Source organism: Equus quagga, chromosome 10 (genome assembly GCF_021613505.1).
Source record: "Equus quagga isolate Etosha38 chromosome 10, UCLA_HA_Equagga_1.0, whole genome shotgun sequence".
NCBI classification, from domain to species: Eukaryota; Metazoa; Chordata; class Mammalia; order Perissodactyla; family Equidae; genus Equus; species Equus quagga.
The window spans coordinates 108931142-108951718 of record NC_060276.1 but is presented as its reverse complement, the minus strand read 5'-3'; the positions used below and the strand labels follow the sequence as shown (position 1 = coordinate 108951718).

Here is a 20577-nt window from a genome sequence, read left to right as displayed (position 1 = left end):
CTGAGGAGGGAAACAATAGAAAGAATAAACAAATGGGACTTCATCAGACTAAAGAGCTTCTTCAAGGCAAGGGAAAACAGGATTGAAATAAAAAAACAGCCCACTAATTGGGAAAAAATATTTACAAGTTACTTATCTGACAAGGGGTTAATCTCCATAATATATAAAGAACTCACACAGCTCAACAACAAAAAATCAAACAACCCGATCAAAAGATGGGCAGGGGACATGAACAGACATTTCTCCAAAGAAGATATAAGGATGGCTAATAGACACATGAAAAGATGCTCATCATCACTAATCATCAGGGAAATGCAAATCAAAACTACACTAAGATATCACCTTACACCTGTTAGAATGGCAAAAATATCCAAAATCAAGAGTGACAAATGTTGGAGAGGTTGTCAAGAAAAGGGAACCCTCATACACTGTTGGTGGGAATGCAAACTGGTGCAGCCACTATGGAAAACAGGATGGAGATTTCTCAAAAAGTTAAAAATAGAAACACCTTATGACCCAGCCATCCCACTACTGGGTATCTATCCTAAGAACCTGAAATCATCAATTCCAAGAGTCCTGTGCACCCCTATGTTCATCGCAGCATTATTTACAATAGCCAAGACGTGGAACCAACCTAAGTGCCCAGCAAGTGATGACTGGATAAAGAAGATATGGTATATATATATATACAATGGAATACTACTCAGCCATAAAAAGGACAAAATCATCCCATTCACAACAACATGGATGGACCTCGAGGGTATTATGTTAAGTGAAATAAGCCAGACAGACAAAGACGAACTCTGTAAGATTCCACTCATAGGTGGAAGTTAACATATAGACATGGAGAACTGATCGGTTGTTTCAGGGGAAATGGGGGTGGGGGGGGGGGGTAGGGCACAAAGGGTGAAGTGGTATACCCACAACATGACTAATAATAATGTACAACTGAAATTTCACAACAAGGTTGTAAACTATCATAATCTTAATTAACAAAAAAATAAATAAACAGACGCTCTGAATTTGAGGCTAGAAATAATGAAATCAAAATGTGAATAGCCAAAAGCAAAAAAGCAAGATACACTTTGGAGAAACCAAAACTGAGTAAAACATTTTACTGTGGAACCTTTTTCAGATTTAGAAATTCTTTGCAAGTCATCTTCCTTGTTCTTAAAACTGCATGTAAAGTGGAACTATCATTTATACTAAGGAGCTTTGATACTGATAACTATAAAACTAAAGAAACAATATAAACCTCAATTTTGAAAGACATGGAGATATTGATACAGATGGTAATTTTGAAAAATATGGTGATATTGATAAGAGATGGTTACACCTAAACTATGCAACCTTGAGGCCTAGTATATACAGAAATTCAGTCACAGTGCCCAATGCCTCTACCTGCAACTTTGCTCCCTGTCCCATAGAGCCCACATTGCCACAAACTGATTGGTCATGGGCTGCAACAAAAGCAAAGGGAGGTAGAGCCACGTGTAAAACCCCCCGAGCTTACTTCCTTCACTCCTGCTGCCATCCCATGCCATAGCATTGGCTTCCTTGACTGGTGTCTTCAGATACTGCTCCATTTGTTCTCTCTCCTCCTCATAGCTGTTATCAGAGGAGCCACCCATCCCATCCCAGAAGCCCAACCTTGCTTCAAGAATTAAATGTTCATAACAGCCAGAGTCTGCTTTTTCTCTGAAACAAGACTTTTTGAATACCCAAGGACTGTTACTGTCACATGAGTGACAGTACCTTTCCATAAGCATACTGAAAGTCTTTTAAACACATGTTTATTTCCTTATTTTCAGCAATAAAAAAAATCCTTTTAAAACAACTTCAAATAAGCTAAGAAAAATTCTCGAAGGAAACTACAAGGGTAGTTACTGGTGGAAAGGGAAATAAGGAAGCATGTTCCTGACACTTATCACAGCAGGCATTTGGAAGCCAGAAGCCAGATGAGGACTATGAATTTTCTTGGAAGAGACAGGGTAGAGATTATATGGACATGGGACTCTGGTACCAACTGCTCTTTATACCTATTCTCTCCCCTACTTCTTACGATCTAATGCAGGGACACTAGTTCCAGAGTAATTAGGTTCAAATTCAGCTTTACCACATAATAGCTATGAGATCTTGGGCAAATTATTTAAGTTCTCCATGTAGCACGTGGTATACACTCAATAAATGTTAGCTGTTATTATCAGCAGCAGCAGCAGCATCACTACCATCACTATCCCTGTCTCTACTCTAACCCTCCCTTCCCAGGCCCTGAGGGTACTCCTTGCCCTCTTCCATCAATGAACTGGATATTGGGGAAACCTTGTGCCAATGCCTAACAAACGGAAGAAAAAAGTTTCCTCCAAAAAAGGAACTCCTATTTATCTACATTCTCTCTAGCTAATACCTTCATTTCACTCCTTCCTTTTATGACCAAACTTCTTGAAAGACTAGCCCAGGTTCATTATTACTGCCAGTTTCTCATTTTTCAACTCTTTGCAATTACACTTCCAGAAACGTCTTTTTAGGGAACCTCTGGGTGCTAAGATCACCCACAACCTCCTAACAGCCATTGACAAAGGATGCTTCTTCCTGATCTTATTTGGCTTCCAGCACTAAACACCTTTGATAATGTCTGTCTTTTAAAATTCTTTTTTGGGTCTCACACAGCCACTTCCTCCTGGTTCTCCTACCTCTGTCACTTTTCCTGTAGTGTTCCCCAGGATTAGCTATCTTTTCCCTACCCTCACCTCAGTTTTGAGTGCTTTAGTTTACTCCTTTGATTTCAGCTACTGCTTACATAAAATGATTCCCAAATTGCTTGTCTCACGTTCTCTTGCTCACTCAAGCATTCATGTGCCTACATCCACCCCAGCATTCACCTGTCTCAAGTTCTAGAGCTATGTCTTCAATAATCAACTAGATAATCTAAACTAAGCATCTCAAATTCACCATGTCCAAAAGTGGAATTCATTATGCTTATCCTATATGCTCTATTTGATGAATGACATTACCTTTTCCCACCCAATTATCAGAAGCCAAAAATCTTAAAGTCATCTTTGTACTCTTCCTCCCTCCTTCTACATGTCTAACCAAGCCTACCTAAGTATTTCCCAGTTGTGTTCTTTTTTATGCCCGTCAATAACTTGGTTCAAGACCTTATGACTTCTCACATAAGCTACAAATCTTCAGCGATGCCACATTGCCCATATGCTAAAATCTGAACTCCTTGGCCTAGTGTCCAAGGCCCTCTACATATCTTCACGGCCTCATCTCCTCTGCTCCCCAACTATCATTATAGATTCAGTCATAATCATCTGTTTCAAGTCTCCAAACACTCTAACCCTTACTGCCTTTGCAGAGGGTGATTCAAGAAAGGCCTTTCCTCCCTTGTCAATGACTAAACTACTATACATTATTTGAAACTCTGCTCAATTACCAGCTGTATAAAATTCTAGCACTAAGCTCCTAGGCAAACCATAGGACCTTAATGCTCATATAGTGCACATACTGCATTTATCTCAACCAGCACAGATCTTATAGCATCTTTACTTAGCAAGGATGTGGAGAAATTACAACCCTCATACATTGCTGGTGGGAATGCAAAGTGGTATAGCTGCTGTGGAAAACAGTTTGGCAGTTCCAGAAAAAATTAAACACAGAATTAACATAAGGACCAGCAATTCCACCCAGAGGTATATACGCAAAAGAAATGAAAACAGGATTCAAACAAGTACATGTATGGCCATGTTCCTAGCAGCAATATTCACAGTAGCCAAAAGGTGAAAACAGCTCAAATGTTCATCAATGGATAAATGGATAAACAAATGTATGCCGTATACATGCAATGGAATATTATTCAGCCATAAAAAGGAATGAAATACTGATATATGCCATGGCATGGGTATACCTTGAGGACATTATGCTAAGTGAAAGAAGCCAGACACAAAATCACATATTTTATGATTCCATTTACATGAACTATCTAGAAGAGGTAAGTCCACAGAAACAGAATACAAATTGGTGGTTAGCAGGGGAAAGGAGGAGGAGGGAATGGAGAGCAACCGCTTAATGAGCATGGGATTTCCTTTTAGGGTGATGAAAATGTTTCAGAACTAGATAGAAGTGGTAGCTGCACAACACTGTGAATGTACTAAGTGCCCCTGAATTGTGCATTTTAAAATAGTTAATTTTATGGTATGTGAATTTCACCTCATTAAGAAAAAAACACTGAGGGAAAAAAAGGAACAGAAATTTGTATACTTCAATGGGCCAGAGACTTTACATATATTATTAAAATTTGTCTTTACACTTTTGTAAAGCAAGTATTATTATCTCCATTTTTCATATAAAGAAATAGAGGCACAGTGAGATAAGTAATATCCAATCCAGGATTACACATCTAGTCTAGAAGTGGTACAACTGGGATTCAAATTCAGGACTCTCTCACCCAACCACCCCCCAACCCCACCCTCTTTGCTGAAACTGAATACTATTTTTAAGTAGTAAGGGGAAAAACTGAAAAAAAACATAATCTTTTAACTAAAATATTTTCTTTTAAACAAAATGCAGAATTAAATGGTTTGGTTAAACATTTTTTTCAGGTTCAAATTTGAGGGAGCTTACACATAAACCACAAAGAAAAATATTTAAAGTAGCACTAAAAACAAATTATCACCTCGAGGGTATTATGTTAAGCGAAATAAGCCAGTCAAAGAAAGACGAACTCTATATGACTCCACTCATAGGTGGAAGTTAGTATATTGACAAGGAGATCTGATCAGTGGTTACCAGGGAAAAGGGGGGGTGGGGGGAGGGCACAAAGGGGGAAGTGGTGTACCCACAACATGACTAACAAAAATGTACAACTGAAATCTCACAAGGTTGTAATCTATCATAACATTAATAAAAAAAAAAAGAAAAAAAAATTATCAACATGCTCTTAATAATTTAGTGTGTAGGTACTTTAGTTTTTTCAACTCTCTTGGCCAAAGACACCCTTAAGAAAAATTGGGGTGGGCCCAGTGGCGCAGCGGTTAAGTTTGCATGCTCCCCTTCAGCAGCCCAGGGTCCACCAGTTCAGACCCTGGCTGTAGACCTACGCACTGCTTATGAAGCTATGCTGTGGCAGGTGTCCCACATCTAAAGTAGAGGAAGATGGGCCCAGAGTCTCTGGGCCCATCTTCCTCAGCAAAAAAAGAGGATTAGCAGCAGATGTTAACTTATAGGGCTAATCTTCCCCAAAATAAAAAAGAAAGAAAGAGAAAAAAAATTGCATAAATATTGGAGGAGTACCTTCTGACAGTCTTTGTTTATTCTCCAAATTTTCTTGTGGATTTTCTCTAATTGAAATATTTACAATCAAAACACATTTCATGTCTATTAATTACTATAATAACAGAGTAAGAATACCTAAATAGACGGGACCAAACCAATACAATTCTGTGTACACAGAACAGAACACAACATAGGCTTTTGAAGAAGTCCTCAGTTGGTCTCAATGACTATTGGTTATTAACATGTCCAATTTTTTAATTAAAATATCCTAAGGCTTATATTCCAAAATATTAGCAGTGACTATATCCAGATGGCAGGAATACAAGCAATTTCTAGATTTTACTCATCACTTATCTTTGTTTCCTAAACGTTCTACAATAAATACCAATTTTGTCATTAAAAAATATAAAATGCCTCAACAAAGATAAACAACCTAGCCACCTTTTTGACCAACAGAACCAGCCATTCTGAACATTTAGATGTCTCTAAAGAAAACAATTATTCAACATAAGCATTATAATATTCTATTTTGATAAAAAGCCATAAACTTTTAAGACTAGCATAGACAAACATTAGAAATACCCATGCAGGCTGACTGCATACTGGCAGTGACCTTGAGAATCTATAGCTCAGTCTCCAGTAATTTCAGAATCAAAGAGTAAATTCTCTCAGTAGCACAGACAGAAATCTTTCAGAGAAGCTGTCTCAGCCAAACATAATGGTAAAAGCATCTCTAGTAGTTGAGCTGCAGAGACACACGGGAGCAGGGGCACTCTCTGTCCTGGTCAGAACCCACCCCCTCCCATCTCGTCAATCCTGCCTCCTACAGGGTTCTACTTATCACTCTTGTATCATCAAACACTTCTCTACGATACTGTTTTTTCACTCTCTCTCTCACTTTCCTACTGTACCCAAAACAAGCATAAAAGTCCTTGTCGAGCCTCCTTCCCCTTCATTTTAAAAGGCTTATTCGTTTTACAACTAACCACTACAATGAAAACGGATAGCAAACACTAGAGAAGTTACAAAGGAAAATGAAGTCTTTAATTTTTAGTGGTAGCTGTCTCAGTTTTTATGGAATGGAACCTGTCCTTTCATATTTTACCCTTTGTTGGACCTTGCACCAAGTTACCTATTCTAACCTGAGGGCTCGGCCGGGTTCCCTGCTCATTTACCAAGCAGGGATGGTTTGGCTGGCATGGTCAGAGTCCAGTAGCATAAACAAGCCCAGCCCTGTTGCCTTAGCTCCTCCATCGTCCTTCCTGAGTCTTCTTGATGACCCATGTAGGTTTTCCTCTTAACACCAAGAATCACAGTTTTGCAGTATTAAAAATACCTTAAACATACAATAAAAAGTAACTCCCACAAAAAGAAATAAATCATGCACTCAGAAAAGTACAGATCTCATTTAAAAGAGCTTGCTTTTGGGGTCTGACAGAGCATCCTCATTTGGGAAGTGGTGCTATGTCTTTTCCAGCAACTTTTAAAAATTATGTCCGGACAATTAAACTAAAACCAAATACAGTGAAGGGATCTGTAGTTTTGATTCATTCCCCCATTTCAAAACAGGGGTTGGAGGCCTAAGATAAACAGATTTAAAAAGGGAGAAGAAACTCTTCATACACCTTATAAAACACAGAATATTCTATCTTGAGGTTATTGAAAACTTATAAAAATGCGACTGGGAAAAATTTACCAAACACAATTGAAAGGTTAAAGGACAGCTCTCTAACTTAAAGAAAATACAAAAGTCCAGTTAAAGTTATCTCCATACCTAAATGACAGGGCCTTTTTTCTTGGCATACATGCTAAATTAAAATAAGAAAATCTAATTTAGTAGAATTTACATGGTTTTCCTACTCTGTTATATAATTATATCTCTTAAGTATTCAGCCTAGAAAGGAAATCATAAAAATGCAAGAACAAGCTAGAAATCAGGATTACAATTTAAAAGGGCTTTAAGAGTGTTGTTTAAAAAATATATTTGTTTTCTACTTGCCAATCACAGATGCTTTGTAAACTACTCCCTTCAGCTTCATGGGGAGTGCTTTCCAGGAAGACCATTTTATTTCACAATCACTACTCGTATCTGCTCATTTCAAAAGAAACCAAGATTTTGGTCACAATGACATTATTCAAAAAGATGACAATTTCCAAAACCTTTAATATTTTCAAAACAGAGTTCACAAGAAAAGAAGCAACTTCAGTTGTTTCAGGTCAATTCATAATTCATCTAACAATACTGAGATTTTAAAAGTCACTCAATTTTTAAACCATAGCATCTTTTCTCTTATTGAAGACTTCTACAGAGTGACTTCTACTATGCTGTTCAAAAAGAAAATCACAGGAGTCACCGCTATAATTTCCACAAAACACATTAAATGTATTGACACTATATTTAATTAGTAAAATATTATCCACATTTATATATCATAAAAATACTTTTAATAAGTTCCATGTAATATCAGTGAAAAATCATGCCATATTCCTCAAAGCTACAGAAAAAAATCTGGCAACACTTTCCATTACAAACTGGAGATTTAAATGATCAAATTTGACTTATAATAGGGCTGTTCCTCCTTTATTTTAAACCATTTTTATGGTGGAAATAACCAAAGATTGACCTTTCCCTTGTACCATACAACAATTTTTAGAAGTGACTAATCAAATAATAGTGCCAATAATTCAATAAGTTATATTTAGAACAAAATAGAGGATTTTTTGAGATAAGAGAAATGACTGGGATATTTAGTATACAAAAGCTAACAAAGCAGACAATGAATTTCTTTATAACCATACTTCAACTACAATAAAAAGAAACTTTGGGGGTAATTCCTACCTTTAGAAATATTCCAGAGAAACAAGTTGTTGCTGTATTTACCATTAAGGTGATTTAGGTTCCACTTGATACCCTTTCTCCTTTACCAGGAATAAAAATGCCTTTCTGGAGAAAGCGAGTCAACAACAAAGCCCATGTTGCCCGAGCAAGCCTGAATTTCCAGCAAATGAGGATGAAGCTATTTGCATTTGTTGGTTTAAGGGGGGGGGGGGGGGGGGGGGATAGTGGGAGGAGGAGACTAAGAAGACTGCTAAAGTAATTCGCATATTGTCTGTGGGCTGTATAGACAGTGATCATCAGTCACCTGTTCAAACTTCCTTCACTCCTGCCTTTAGAGAAGAACCAAAGGTTACCCTGGGTCAGAGAAGCTAGAAAGAAATGAGAAGACATGCAAAACCTAACTGCCAACCCATTGCGTCTGTAGACAAAGTTATCCCCGCTGGACCACATGTCCTAAAAACCAAGACATTTTAATAGTCTCAAGAGGACTTGTTAAAATATATCATAGAAGAGAAACAAAAAAGAAGCTCCAGGCTCTGCTTGTAATTATTGTAGTATTTAGCTGAAAAACTTAAAACAGAGAAAGGACACTTGCTTTTTTTCAAGATACTTCTTTACATCATAATAGCCATCTCATTTGCACAAGCAAAACATTTGTTCCAAGTTGTTTGTATGAAAAAGAAAATATCAGCTGTTTTAAATTTCATGGCTTTTGAGTGAATAGTTTGGGTTGACAGCATTTCTAACTATTTCATTTATACCAAACAACAAGCGTACTGAATATTCTAAGTATATTAGTCCGTATTTTAAGTTACATTAAAGGCAAAAATGTAAACAAATATTTGAGTGTCTATTCAGAAGCTTTCTGGTGGAACTGACACACCTTTAACTTTTTACAACCTTAATTACATGTCCCTCTGTTACTTCTGATTCACTATAGAAGAGAAATGAAAAGTGCTACTTTATGTGGTTTTTACCGAACACAGAAAGTCGTATAAAAAGAGGAAAATAGTTGGTAAAGATATGCCCTAAAAACTACAAAATCTTCATTTTAAAATTTAGAGAGAGGTGAAGCACAAATTACAGAAACCACATACTCCTCTGCACACGTCTGAACAAAGAGCAAAAGCAGCCATAATTTCTGGTTTTGTTTTTAATGAGAATGAGGTGGGGGTGGGGAGTAGAGCTACTTCTTGTTTGCTCAATAGAAGCTTTGAAATACTTCTCAAAAGACTAACTTTGAAACAGTTCAGAAGGAAAACGTTACATAGGAAGGACTTTACAAAATCAGACGACTATAAAAAATGACTAGTTACATATTTTAAGAAGATCAAGTTTAGATTGTAAAACCCACTCTCTTAAAATTCTAATTAAGAAAAAACTACTCAAGCGTGTGTGTGCGCCCAGGCACACAAAACATAAAATAAACCAGCATTCAAAGAAGCTAACAGTGTCCAACATAATTACATTTAAAATCTATTTAAATATTTTTACTTTAATTTTAAGAAGAAAGTTTCTATTCATATAATTTATGTCTGAGGAAACCCAATAAACTGAAGGATTTTATCAAGAAAAGAGTTAAGATGGTCACTGATAGCCTATGGTGCCACTAGACAGGAATGCTTGGCTACACCTTCCTGATTCTAGGTTTTCCCCTCCTCCACAGTTCCCTTTGGACCAGAGGAATTCCTCTATACCCTTGGGATCCTGCAACTTTATACTCAAAGCATCTGGAAGCTTGCTGCCCTCCTGTATAGCTACAATTGCTTAAAGAATTAGGCTACAAGATGACACTTCAGACCAGTGTCGGTCATTAATTTACAATCAATGATGCATAAGTATGAAGTTAAGCTACATAAAAGTAATTCACTAACGTTTTAGAAACTATTTAAATTCAAAATTTAATTTATATAGTTAACTTTAGAAGTATTAACTACCTTTAAAGCCAGGTAGACTAGTTTACAATGTAGCAGTTTATATTAAGAAAAAATTTTCGAATATCCCACAATATTAGGAAAAAAATGTTCATTGGGGCAAATTTCTTAAAAGAACCCTCTGCTTCTGAGTTTCTCCAATTTCTCAAAAGACTAAAAACCTAGACTGTGTTCATAAATAAAATTATAGAAACAAAACAGTAACCTATTTATTTACAAACTTTCCCAAATAAAGACAGGAACAAGATTTAAAAGTAAATAAATAAATAATAGCCTTTAAAACAGCGGTAGCCTCAGTTCTGATTCTAAGTTGCTTGATTCTAAGACTTGCTCCTTCATGTATTAAATATTTGGACTTTAATGAGATGATTGGCTATAAATTCCTATAACTGTATATGCCAGAGAACAAGGAAGGGCAATATGAGAGGAAACCAGTAGCTTACAGGGCATTCCTAAATTTTAATCATTTTTTTAGAGAGAACTAAGATATAAGATACAATGGAGCCGTGGGAACAACTTGAAATAGAAAATATCAAGATCAAATAAATTCTGCAAGAAGAAAATCTACAATGGGCCTTGTTTTAGTTTACTTGCCTTGGCCTTCTTTAAGTGGCGAAGGACACACAGCAGCACACATATTTCTTTCCTGTTTCTCACCAGACACCCTGTACAGGTCTCCAGAACAAATCTGATGAGCTGTGACAGCATCAACCAAAAGCAAAGGGCTTTGAAAGATTGTAGGGTCATAACAAGAGCCAAGAAAGGAAAACCTAAATAAACAAGAGAAAAAAAGCCACACAGCTTGCTGAGTTTTCTATCCCAGGTATGTTTCTCAGTGGATTTTTCTACCAATGATAGACCTGGTAAGAACTTGGCTGTTTCTGATTATAGAAGTGTTAACAAAGGGAGAAAAAAAATTTGTTAGAAAAAGCTTGAGTAATTTAAACTTTATTCTTGAAAAGAAAACCAGTAAAGCTTAATTAAACAGTCTTTTAATCTAAAATCAAATCAAGTAGCATTCATGGATGCCTCACTATATTTCTTTAAGAAACTATGCAAGTGAATTGTCCTTAGTCATTAACTATTTGAAAAAGTTTTATGTGTATATCTTAAAAATATGTTGGAAAAGCAATTATATAAAGATTGAAAAACAAACATTTCCAATGTATTTAAGAAATATTCAACATGAACAAAAACGAGATTTTTAAAAATTTACGAAATTCAATTAATTTAATATTATTTGTGCCTTTTGAAGTTATTTAACTCTAAGGTCCTTATTTTATATTCAAGTCAATAAATTTGATATTTCTGTACATTTTTAAAAAGACCATAATAACATTAAAAAGCAAATGACTAAAAAAGAAGTTTTAACCTTTACGACAAAGGGTTGATATGTGTAATAAATGAAGCACTCAAACAAATCAACAAGAAAAGGAACATTCTAAGAAAAAAGCATGAAAAGGTAATTTTTAGCTTGTTATTTTTACAAGATAACACCCAAAACTCACTAGAGAAGGAGGAGTGGAAATGGGTATACCTATCTGAAAGACAATCTGTCAGCCTTAGAAACATAGCCCCTGACCCAGCAAACTCAACCTATGGAAATAATTAGAGAAGCATGCAAAGACATATTCATCAGATCATCTAGTTTAATAACATAAATCTTGAGACATTCTAAATATCAAACAAAATAGAAGTTTGGTTAAATAAATTATGATATAGCCATATGATAGAATACAACATAGAAATAAAATTGAATTTGTAGGGATATATTTTACATGTGAATATAGTCACGGTATATTATAAAAAGGTACGCAAGAAGGTAGAACATGCAGGATAATCCCTTTTCAAACTAATATTGTTAATTTATTTTAAAGTGCAAATTCAACATACATTTTTGTCTAAAAGAATGCCACAGATAAAAGCAAAAGTTCCCATTACTACTTCCTTTATCACTCTACGCCCCTTTCCAAAACTAATCACTATTACAGATTTGATATATAGCCTTTCAGATCCTTTCTATGTATTTATATACATACATCTATAGTTACGTATAGAAATACATATTTGCTTTGTTTGGACTTAATGGTATTATACTGTGTGTATTTTGAGGGATTGCTTTTTTTATTTAATACAACTTGGAGAGCTTTCTTTCTTAGTAAAGAGAAACACTCTCATTCTTCTAAATTGTTCTATATTACTATAAAGAATAAACATACCATAACTTATTCCAACATTTCCCTATTGAATTTGAAAGGGGTAAATGGGTATTCCAAGTTCCTTTTATTGTCTTAGTGCAGAATAAAGATATTGATTAATGTCAGATTTCCATTAAGTTAAGAAAGCATGTTAAGGGGCTGGCCCCGTGGCCGAGTGGTTTAGTTTGTGTGCTCTGCTTTGGCGGCCCAGGGTTTCACTGGTTCGGATCCTGGGCATAGACATGGCACCGCTCATCAGGCCACAGTGAGGTGGTGTCCCACATGCCACAACTAGGACCCATAACTAAAATATACAACTATGTACTGGGGGTATTTGGGGAGAAAAAGCAGGAAAAAAAAAAAGATTGGCAACAGTTGTTAACTGAGGTGCCAATCTTCAAAAAGAAAGCATGTTAAAATTCCTAGAGTATTAAAAGAACAGAAAATACAGAATATAACTTCCAAATAAGAAAAGGGGAAAAAATAATCCAAAAAAGGACAAAGAAGGAAAATAAAACATAGAAAGGGCAGGACAAATAAAAAGCACAAAATAAGGTGGCATATTGAAAACCAAGTATATTTGTAATTACAATAAATATAAATAGATTAAAAGCCCCAGTTACAAGACAGACTGGCTGACTGGCCAAAAAGTTCAAATCCAAATATTTGCAAGAAAGGCATCCTTTTAGATAAGGATTAGATAAAGGATGAACATTAGACAGACAGAGAGAGAGAGAACAAGAACACCAACCAAACAAAAGCTGGTATAGCTACATTAATAGGTAAAGTAGATTTTAAGGTAAAAAAAAAATTACCATAAAGAAGGTTACTACAGAAGGTCAACTGGCCAGGAAGTTACAACAGTTCAAAATTTGTACACGCCTGATAATGTAGTCACAAAACAGATAAAGCATGAAGTAAACACTGGAAGAACTACAAAGAAAAATAGACTCATAATCATAATGGAACCTATGGGGAAAGACAATTCAAGTGACAGCAAACTTCTCATCACAAACCATGGAAGCCAGAAGGAAGTTGCAAAACATTTTTGAAGTGCTGAGAGAAAAGAACTGTCAATTCTATATCCAGCATTATCCTTCAAGAATGAAAAAGAAAGAAAGACATTCTTGGATGAAGGAAAACTAACAACTTGTTGCCAGCTGACCCACTTTAAAAGAATGACTAAAAGAAGTTCTTTAAACAAAGAAAATGATAAAAGAAGGAATCTCTGAAAATCAGGAAGGGAGAAAGAACAATTGAAAGGGCAAAAATGTGGGTAAATCCAATAGACTTTCCTTCTCTTCTTGAGTTCCCTAAATTATGTTTAATGGTTGAAGCAAAAATTTTAACACTGTCTAATGCCATTCTCAATGAGTATAGAGGAAATATTTAAGACAATTATATTGTAAATGGTGGAGGGTAAAAGAACATCATCAAGGTAAGGTTTCTAAACTTCACTTTGGTGAAATGTCTAGTGGGGTAAAGGACAGAGGAGGCAAATCTCAGAAAGCATTGGTGAAACCACATTTTTTTTTAAATGCTTTGCATCTCCTGTTTACTCTTCAACTCTCTAAATCTGGGTTTTCAAAGAAATCCAGTAACCATGCTTTTACTTAAAACCACTAATGAGCTCTCCTCTGGACTTTTGTGCTGCATTTGATAGTGCTGAATACTCCTTAAAATCTTTCCTCTCCTGTTGTTGGGGCAAACAACCTAGTGGCTCTCCTACATTTATATATACTTTTTCTCAGTATCCTAAATTGACTTCTATCTTCTACCTATCCCCGATTTTTGTGTTTCTCAAGGTTTGGGCCTCAAATCACGTGCAATGGAAACACCTGAGCCCCACTCTGGACCTACTGATTCAGAACCCCTGGATGTGAGTTCCAGAGCATCAGCCTTTTAACAAGCTCCCCAGGTAATTCAAGTGTGAGAATTATCGTTTTAAATGTTGATCCACAAGGTTCTGTCATTGGTCCTCTTCTACCTCTACTTGTTACACAAGAACAATCAAAACCACGCCCAGAACTTCCACCATTTACTGCTATCAATAGGATGTGTAAACTGCCCACCCCTCCCCCGCCAGAACATATAATCCCACCTGACACAAAAAATATTTGTTTGAATGAACATAATGACCCTCAAAACTACTTTGTCAACCAAGAATTATCTCTTTTAGGCTCCACACTTGCATGTGCAGCTATCCAATGGACATGTCCACCTGGATGTCCTAAAGCTACCCTGAATCAGTTAGAATTAAGTTCAACTAACAGCAACAGAAAAGCCCAAAAGAGTAGTGGTTTATATAACATAGAAGTTTATTTCTCTCAAATGTCAGTCTGGAACAGGCTAGTATGAAAATGCTGCTCCACAAAGTTCTCAGGGACTCTGGCTCCTTTCTGCTTTCCACCCCACTATGCCTAGAATATGGTCCCCATTTCATGGTCCAAGATGGAGCGCCACCCAAAATAACCACATTCCAAGCAGCAGGATAGAAGCAAAAGAAGAAACAGAGAAGAGTACATTCATATCTCTGTAACATACTCCCTGAAAGTAGAACACACTACCTGTACTTTTATCCCAGTGACCAGGCTTAGTCTCATGGCTATATCTAACTGCTAGGAAGGCTGGTAACATAGTCTTTATGTTAGGCAGCCAAATTATGCTACTAAGAAAAAAAAAGGGAGACCAAATACTGGAGGACAACAGCATTCCTGGTCACATACTCCAAAGTCACCATGTCCCAAACTGAATTCATGAGTTTTCAGGATAAACTGTGCAATTTTACACCTCTGTGATGTGTCCACCCCACTGCTATTTCCATTCTGCATGGCAAACTCCTTCTCCTCTCTTAAGATTCAGATAATGTGTCTTTCTGTGAAGCTTTCCTTTACCCAAACACCTTTCCATCTAGCCTAAACAGAGTGGATGTCTTTGGACCATCTTCATATCTACCATACATACCTATTTTTGCATTGCTAATTTTGCATTGTATTTTTTTTAAAGTCTACCCCCTCCATTCATCCCTCTCCTACTAGCAGGTAAACTTCTTGAGGGCAGAGACTATGCCTTATTTATCTTAGTATCATATGCACATAGATCTGTTATCATACTAAATTTTACAAAAGTCAACCATTAATATCTGTCTCTTAAAATTATGGCAACAGGGAACTAATAAAAGTAGTATGTAATAAAAAGAACATCACAGTATGTATTGTAGTATAACGGGATTTGTTAAAGTCCCAAATTATAGAAGATTCTAAGAGCAGTTATAAGAATAATATGGCTATATGCTCTTACCTAGCTACTGCCCTCCTCCACACATCCTACCTACTCATTTTCTATACCCATCTTTCTTTTATTCTGGTATAAATAAATAAATTTAGTTGGGTAAGTTTTAAGTATGTTAACATTTGATTCCACTAATAAGTTTATATTTAACTTAGGCCAATGATTGGGTTCCGTGCTTAGACCCCACTTAAACCTCAGCAGTTATTCCATCACAGAAGACCAGGTTAGGAATGACTGAGTCCTTGGAAGAGTCACCAAGGAGCTTCAATATATTGATGACTTTCCTCTGAAAGAAAATATCTAGATGATCATAGTATTCAACTTAGGAAGCACGGCATTACAGCTGATAAACACACGACTAAAATAACATACTAAGCTATGATGGCTTCTATAGAGTCGAAAATATTCACTGATGTGTAGATTTTACTTAAGACTATCAAAGTATCAATTTAACTTGAGAATACTACCAAAATCATGTAAAACACGTACGTAACAGTTGTTATGCCCAAACTTTTAAAAACTATCATTGAGATACAAACAATGGAATACCATGTGTAATTTTAAATTGAATATCAACTACAAAGGTAGCTGAGCACCCCAAAATGCTGATACTAGCAAGCCTTCAATGGTCCAAGTGCGACTTGTAGCTTTGCCCATCTTCTCCAGTGTGGACTGTCAATTGAGACTATGATGCTGGGTTGGCCCTCAAGAATTCTAATCATAGCCTTCTTTAACTTGGGTTCTCTGGCCTGTATAGTGCCCTCGCTGTTCTGCCTGATGCTCCAGTGGAGCATTTAGTCCTAACCTCAATGCTAATAGCAGTTAGATCTAACTTCAATAAAACAAAAGAACGTGTCATTACTTATTCTTACCATGAGTTCCTGGTGGTTGTAAAACATCTCCTGTCAGCTGACACCACCCAATTGGGAAAATATCTCGGCAATCGTACTTGCACCAATAATCAAAAGCTCCACTCCAGCCATCAAATGTGATATAAACTTCATCTCCTTTAACATCTCCAACAGTTGCAGGACAGATCAGATAAGGGTTCTTTTTGTCTATAGCTTCAAGTTTCATTCCCACTTTAAAATTATTTAGAGGTGGCTTTGGCGGTTCCTATGAAAACATTTTAAAAAAAGTTTTCATTGTTAAGGTATATTAAGAAACATTTGCTCAACTGTATTCTTATAACCTATAGCAACCAAAAATTAAGCTCCATGTTTATCAATTAAATACAGGAAGAAAACAGTTCTCACAGATCTCTCTAAAACCCTGCTCTATAACATCTCACTCTGGAGCAGAGCCAAGAACCTGGAAGAAAACAAAATCAGCCTGATAGTATTCATTCATTCATTCAAGAAATATGCATTATATATTATGTACCAAGAATTTAGGATTCATTGGTGAACAAAAATATCAAAGATCCCTGCTCTGGTGGAGCTTACATTCTAGTGGTAGTGGCACTGGTGGTTGGGGGCTGGGTGGGGGAAAGGGGTGGAAAAATCAACAAGAAATTTTAAAAGAGGGAGTCAAACAACCCTAATAAATATGTAAATTATAGGGTATGGTGAAAGGTGGTTAAGTCCAAAGAGAAGGAAGAGTAGCAGATAATACCCAAAAAGAAACTCAAAGTATAAAATACAGACACAAGACCATGAAAGTCATATAGTCTGGGGTCATTTATGATATCCAATCCAGAAACCAATATTTAAAAAAGTATTCCTTACTTACAAAAAGTTAAAGCATGCAAATGCTAACAAGATTCTTAGAAAGCCCAAGTGCTATGTTAAAAGCAACACCTTTTCTTTCAATTTCCTTTTTATCCTAGTAAATGGCACCATCAGCAATCCAGTTACCCAAGCCAGAAGCCTGGAAATAGTCCTAGACCAGTGGTTCCCAGCCCGACTGAATATTAGAATCACCTGGGGCCACTGCCAGTGATACTGATTAAACTGATCTGGGGTGGGACCCAGGCATCAGCACATTTTAATTCCCCAGGTGATTCTAATGTGCATCCAAGGCTGAGAACCACTGCCCTAGATGCATCCTTTTCCCTTAACACTCACATTCAAAGACCACAACCTACCAATCCTACCCCCTAGATCTCTAGAATAATAACATTAAAAGTTAACCTTCAATTGTTTAGTATATGCCAGGTACTGTTTTAAATGTTTCTATATATATTCATTTAATTCTCACAACAACCCTATGAAGGCAGTGCAATCATTATCCCCATTTTACAGATGATGAAATCGATGCATAATTGCCTAAGAATACATTATAAGTATCAGAGCTAGATTTTAAACCTAGGCAGCCAACTCCTTGGAACACCCACGCCATCATCTGCCTGGCCAACTCCAACTCATCCATCTAAAAGCTCAGCTCTTTAAGGCTTCCCTGACCAACTCCTGCCCATCCCCAGGCCCACTTCAAATAGAGGTGCTCTTGCCTTCCTTCAATTGTGAAACTACTGTTGAAATGTGTTTACTCCTCTGCGAAACTAAGGGATTCTCAAAAGCAGGTACCATATCTTATTCACATTGTTACTTCCAGCACAGTACCCAACAGCAAGCATTTTTTTCAAAAAAATGAATGAACTAAAGAATTACCTGAAGAACAGTAAACAAAGTCTCAACTAATTCTTTCACCAAGATATAATTTAAAAAACATATCTTGTAGGTTGGTTCCTTTTTTAATGCCCCCTTTAAACCCATCTCATCATCCCGTACTTTTCCACTGTCATACTTTACACACTGGAAATCTGAAAGTTCCTTAATTATTAGCCTTCAAAGTCCTTTTAATTACATATTCTTAATTTGATTCTTAAAAACCACCCTGAAAGTCAGCAGGGCAAAAGTTAGCTTGATCAAACATCAAAGTATCTGATAAATAAATAGCTGGTAAGTAAGAAGCAGAGTTACATACCGCCACTTCATGAAGGGGCTAAAGGTTAATTGTTACTACATATGGAAAGAAAAAAAGCGGGGAGGGGTGGATTTAACAAAGGATAACCTTGGCAGTTGATAAATTTGTGCTGGACATTCACAGAACATAGAAAATATTCAAGGCGCACATAAGGATCCCAGGACCTTACACTGTCACATAACAGAGTAAGAATAAGACTTTCTGTAGCAAAAAGAGGAGGATTGGTGGCAGATGTTAGCTCAGGGCTAATCTTCCTCAAAAAAAAAGGAACTGCTCTTTTTCCATAACATAGTAAATGAAAGGGCTTTATCTCAAAACAAGCTACCTCCAGATTTAGATAATTGGCACAATGGTTTCCTCTGCTGTCCCTGAAAGATGATGATACAAAGTTGCTTTTAAATATGTTTTTGAAGAACATGATTTGTCATCATCAATACTTTTTTTTTAAAGATTGGCAACTGAGCTAACACCTGTTGCCAATCTTCTTTTTGCTTTCTTCTCCTTCTCCCCAAAGCCCCCCATTACATAGTTGTATATTCTAGTTGTAGGTCCTTCTGCTTGTGCCTCAGCATGGCTTGATGAGCAGTGCCATGTTCGCACCCAGGATCCAGACCAGCAAAACCCCAGTATGCTGAAGCGGAGCACGCGCACTTAACCACTTGGCCATGGGGCTGGCCCCTGGCATCATCAGTTCTTGAATGACTTCCTAAACACACAGATATAATTTGCAAAAGCAATAGCTAAAATAAACAAGGGATCATTCTCTTTTATTGTGGAAAAAAAAATGATTCTGTTCTAGAAGATGGCTAGTAAAGAATTCTGTTTTAACCTCCCTCCTTGCTTACATACAATATGGGTTCTCCTTAAAGGCTATTTCTTCCCACATCCCACCAACTCCAAAGCCAGTCACAGCATTATCTGCATTACCCTTGTGGTCTCATGGTTCACTCTCTCCCTTTCTTCAGGATCTTCACTCAAATGGCACCTTCTTGGCAAGACCTTCTTCACCAACGTATCTAAAATGTCACCCTCCCTTCTCCTTAGCACGTACATCAAACATAATATATATTTTATTCATTTAACATGTTTTTTTAAATGTTTTTTTGAAGATTTTATTTTTTTTATTTTTTATTTTTCCTTCTTCTCCCCAAAGCCCCCCAGTACGTGGTTGCATATTTTAGTTGTGGGTCCTTCTAGTTGTGGCATGTGGGATGCTGCTGCAGCATGGCTTGATGAGTGGTGGTAGGTCCGTGCCCAGGATCCGAATCAGCGAAAACTCTGGGCCACGGAAGCAGAGCACGCAAACTTAACCACTCCGCCATGGGGCCAGCCCCTAACGTGGTTTATTATTCATTTCCCCAGTAGAAGGTAAGCTCCATAAGGGTAGTTTTTACTGCTTTGCGTATGGCTATATTCCCAGAGTCTACCTCTGACCAGAAACTCTTGTCCTTAACTTCTACTTCCTTACTTTTAATCAACTACTTCTTTGACCTCATCAAGAATGGCTATTATTAAAAAGAAATAACAAGTATTGGAGAATATGTGGAGAAAAAGGAACCCTCATACACTGCGAGAGGAATCTAAATTGGTACAGCCACTATGAAAAACAGTATGGAGAGTCCTCAAAGAAATTAAAAACAGAACTACCATGTGATCCAGCTGTTCCACTTTTGGGTACTTATCCAAAGAACACAAAAACACTAACCAAAAAGATATATGCACCTCTATGTTCATTACAGCATTATTCACAATAACTAAGCCTTGGAAGCAACCTAAGTGCCCATCAACAGCTGAATGGATAAAGAAGATATGGGAGGGGGGCTGTGTGTGTATATTCCACACAATGGAATATTAGTCATAAAAAAAGATGAAATCTTGTCACTTGTGACAACATGGATGGACCTTGAAGGTAGTATGCTAAGCAAAATAAGTCAGACAGAGAAAGACAAATATGGTACGGTTTCACTAAGATACACAAACACACACACATAGACACAGAGACTAGACTGGTGGTTACCAGAGGGGAAGGGGGCAGGGGGAGGGTGAAAGGGGCAAAGGGGCACATGTATACAGTGATGGATGGCAACTGGACTTTTGGTCGTAAACACAATGC

General features: G+C 36.8%; 1 protein-coding gene across 2 annotated transcripts in view; it reads right to left on the bottom strand.

Moving 5' to 3' along the window:
• SCML2 (Scm polycomb group protein like 2) overlaps positions 1–20577 on the bottom strand; it is a 92905-nt gene that overhangs the window by 30317 nt on the left and 42011 nt on the right. For both annotated transcript variants that reach the window (XM_046672678.1, XM_046672676.1), the window contains one exon: positions 16412–16655. In XM_046672678.1, the coding sequence (XP_046528634.1) occupies positions 16412–16655 (244 nt within the window). The remainder of the gene's footprint in view (positions 1–16411; positions 16656–20577) is intronic.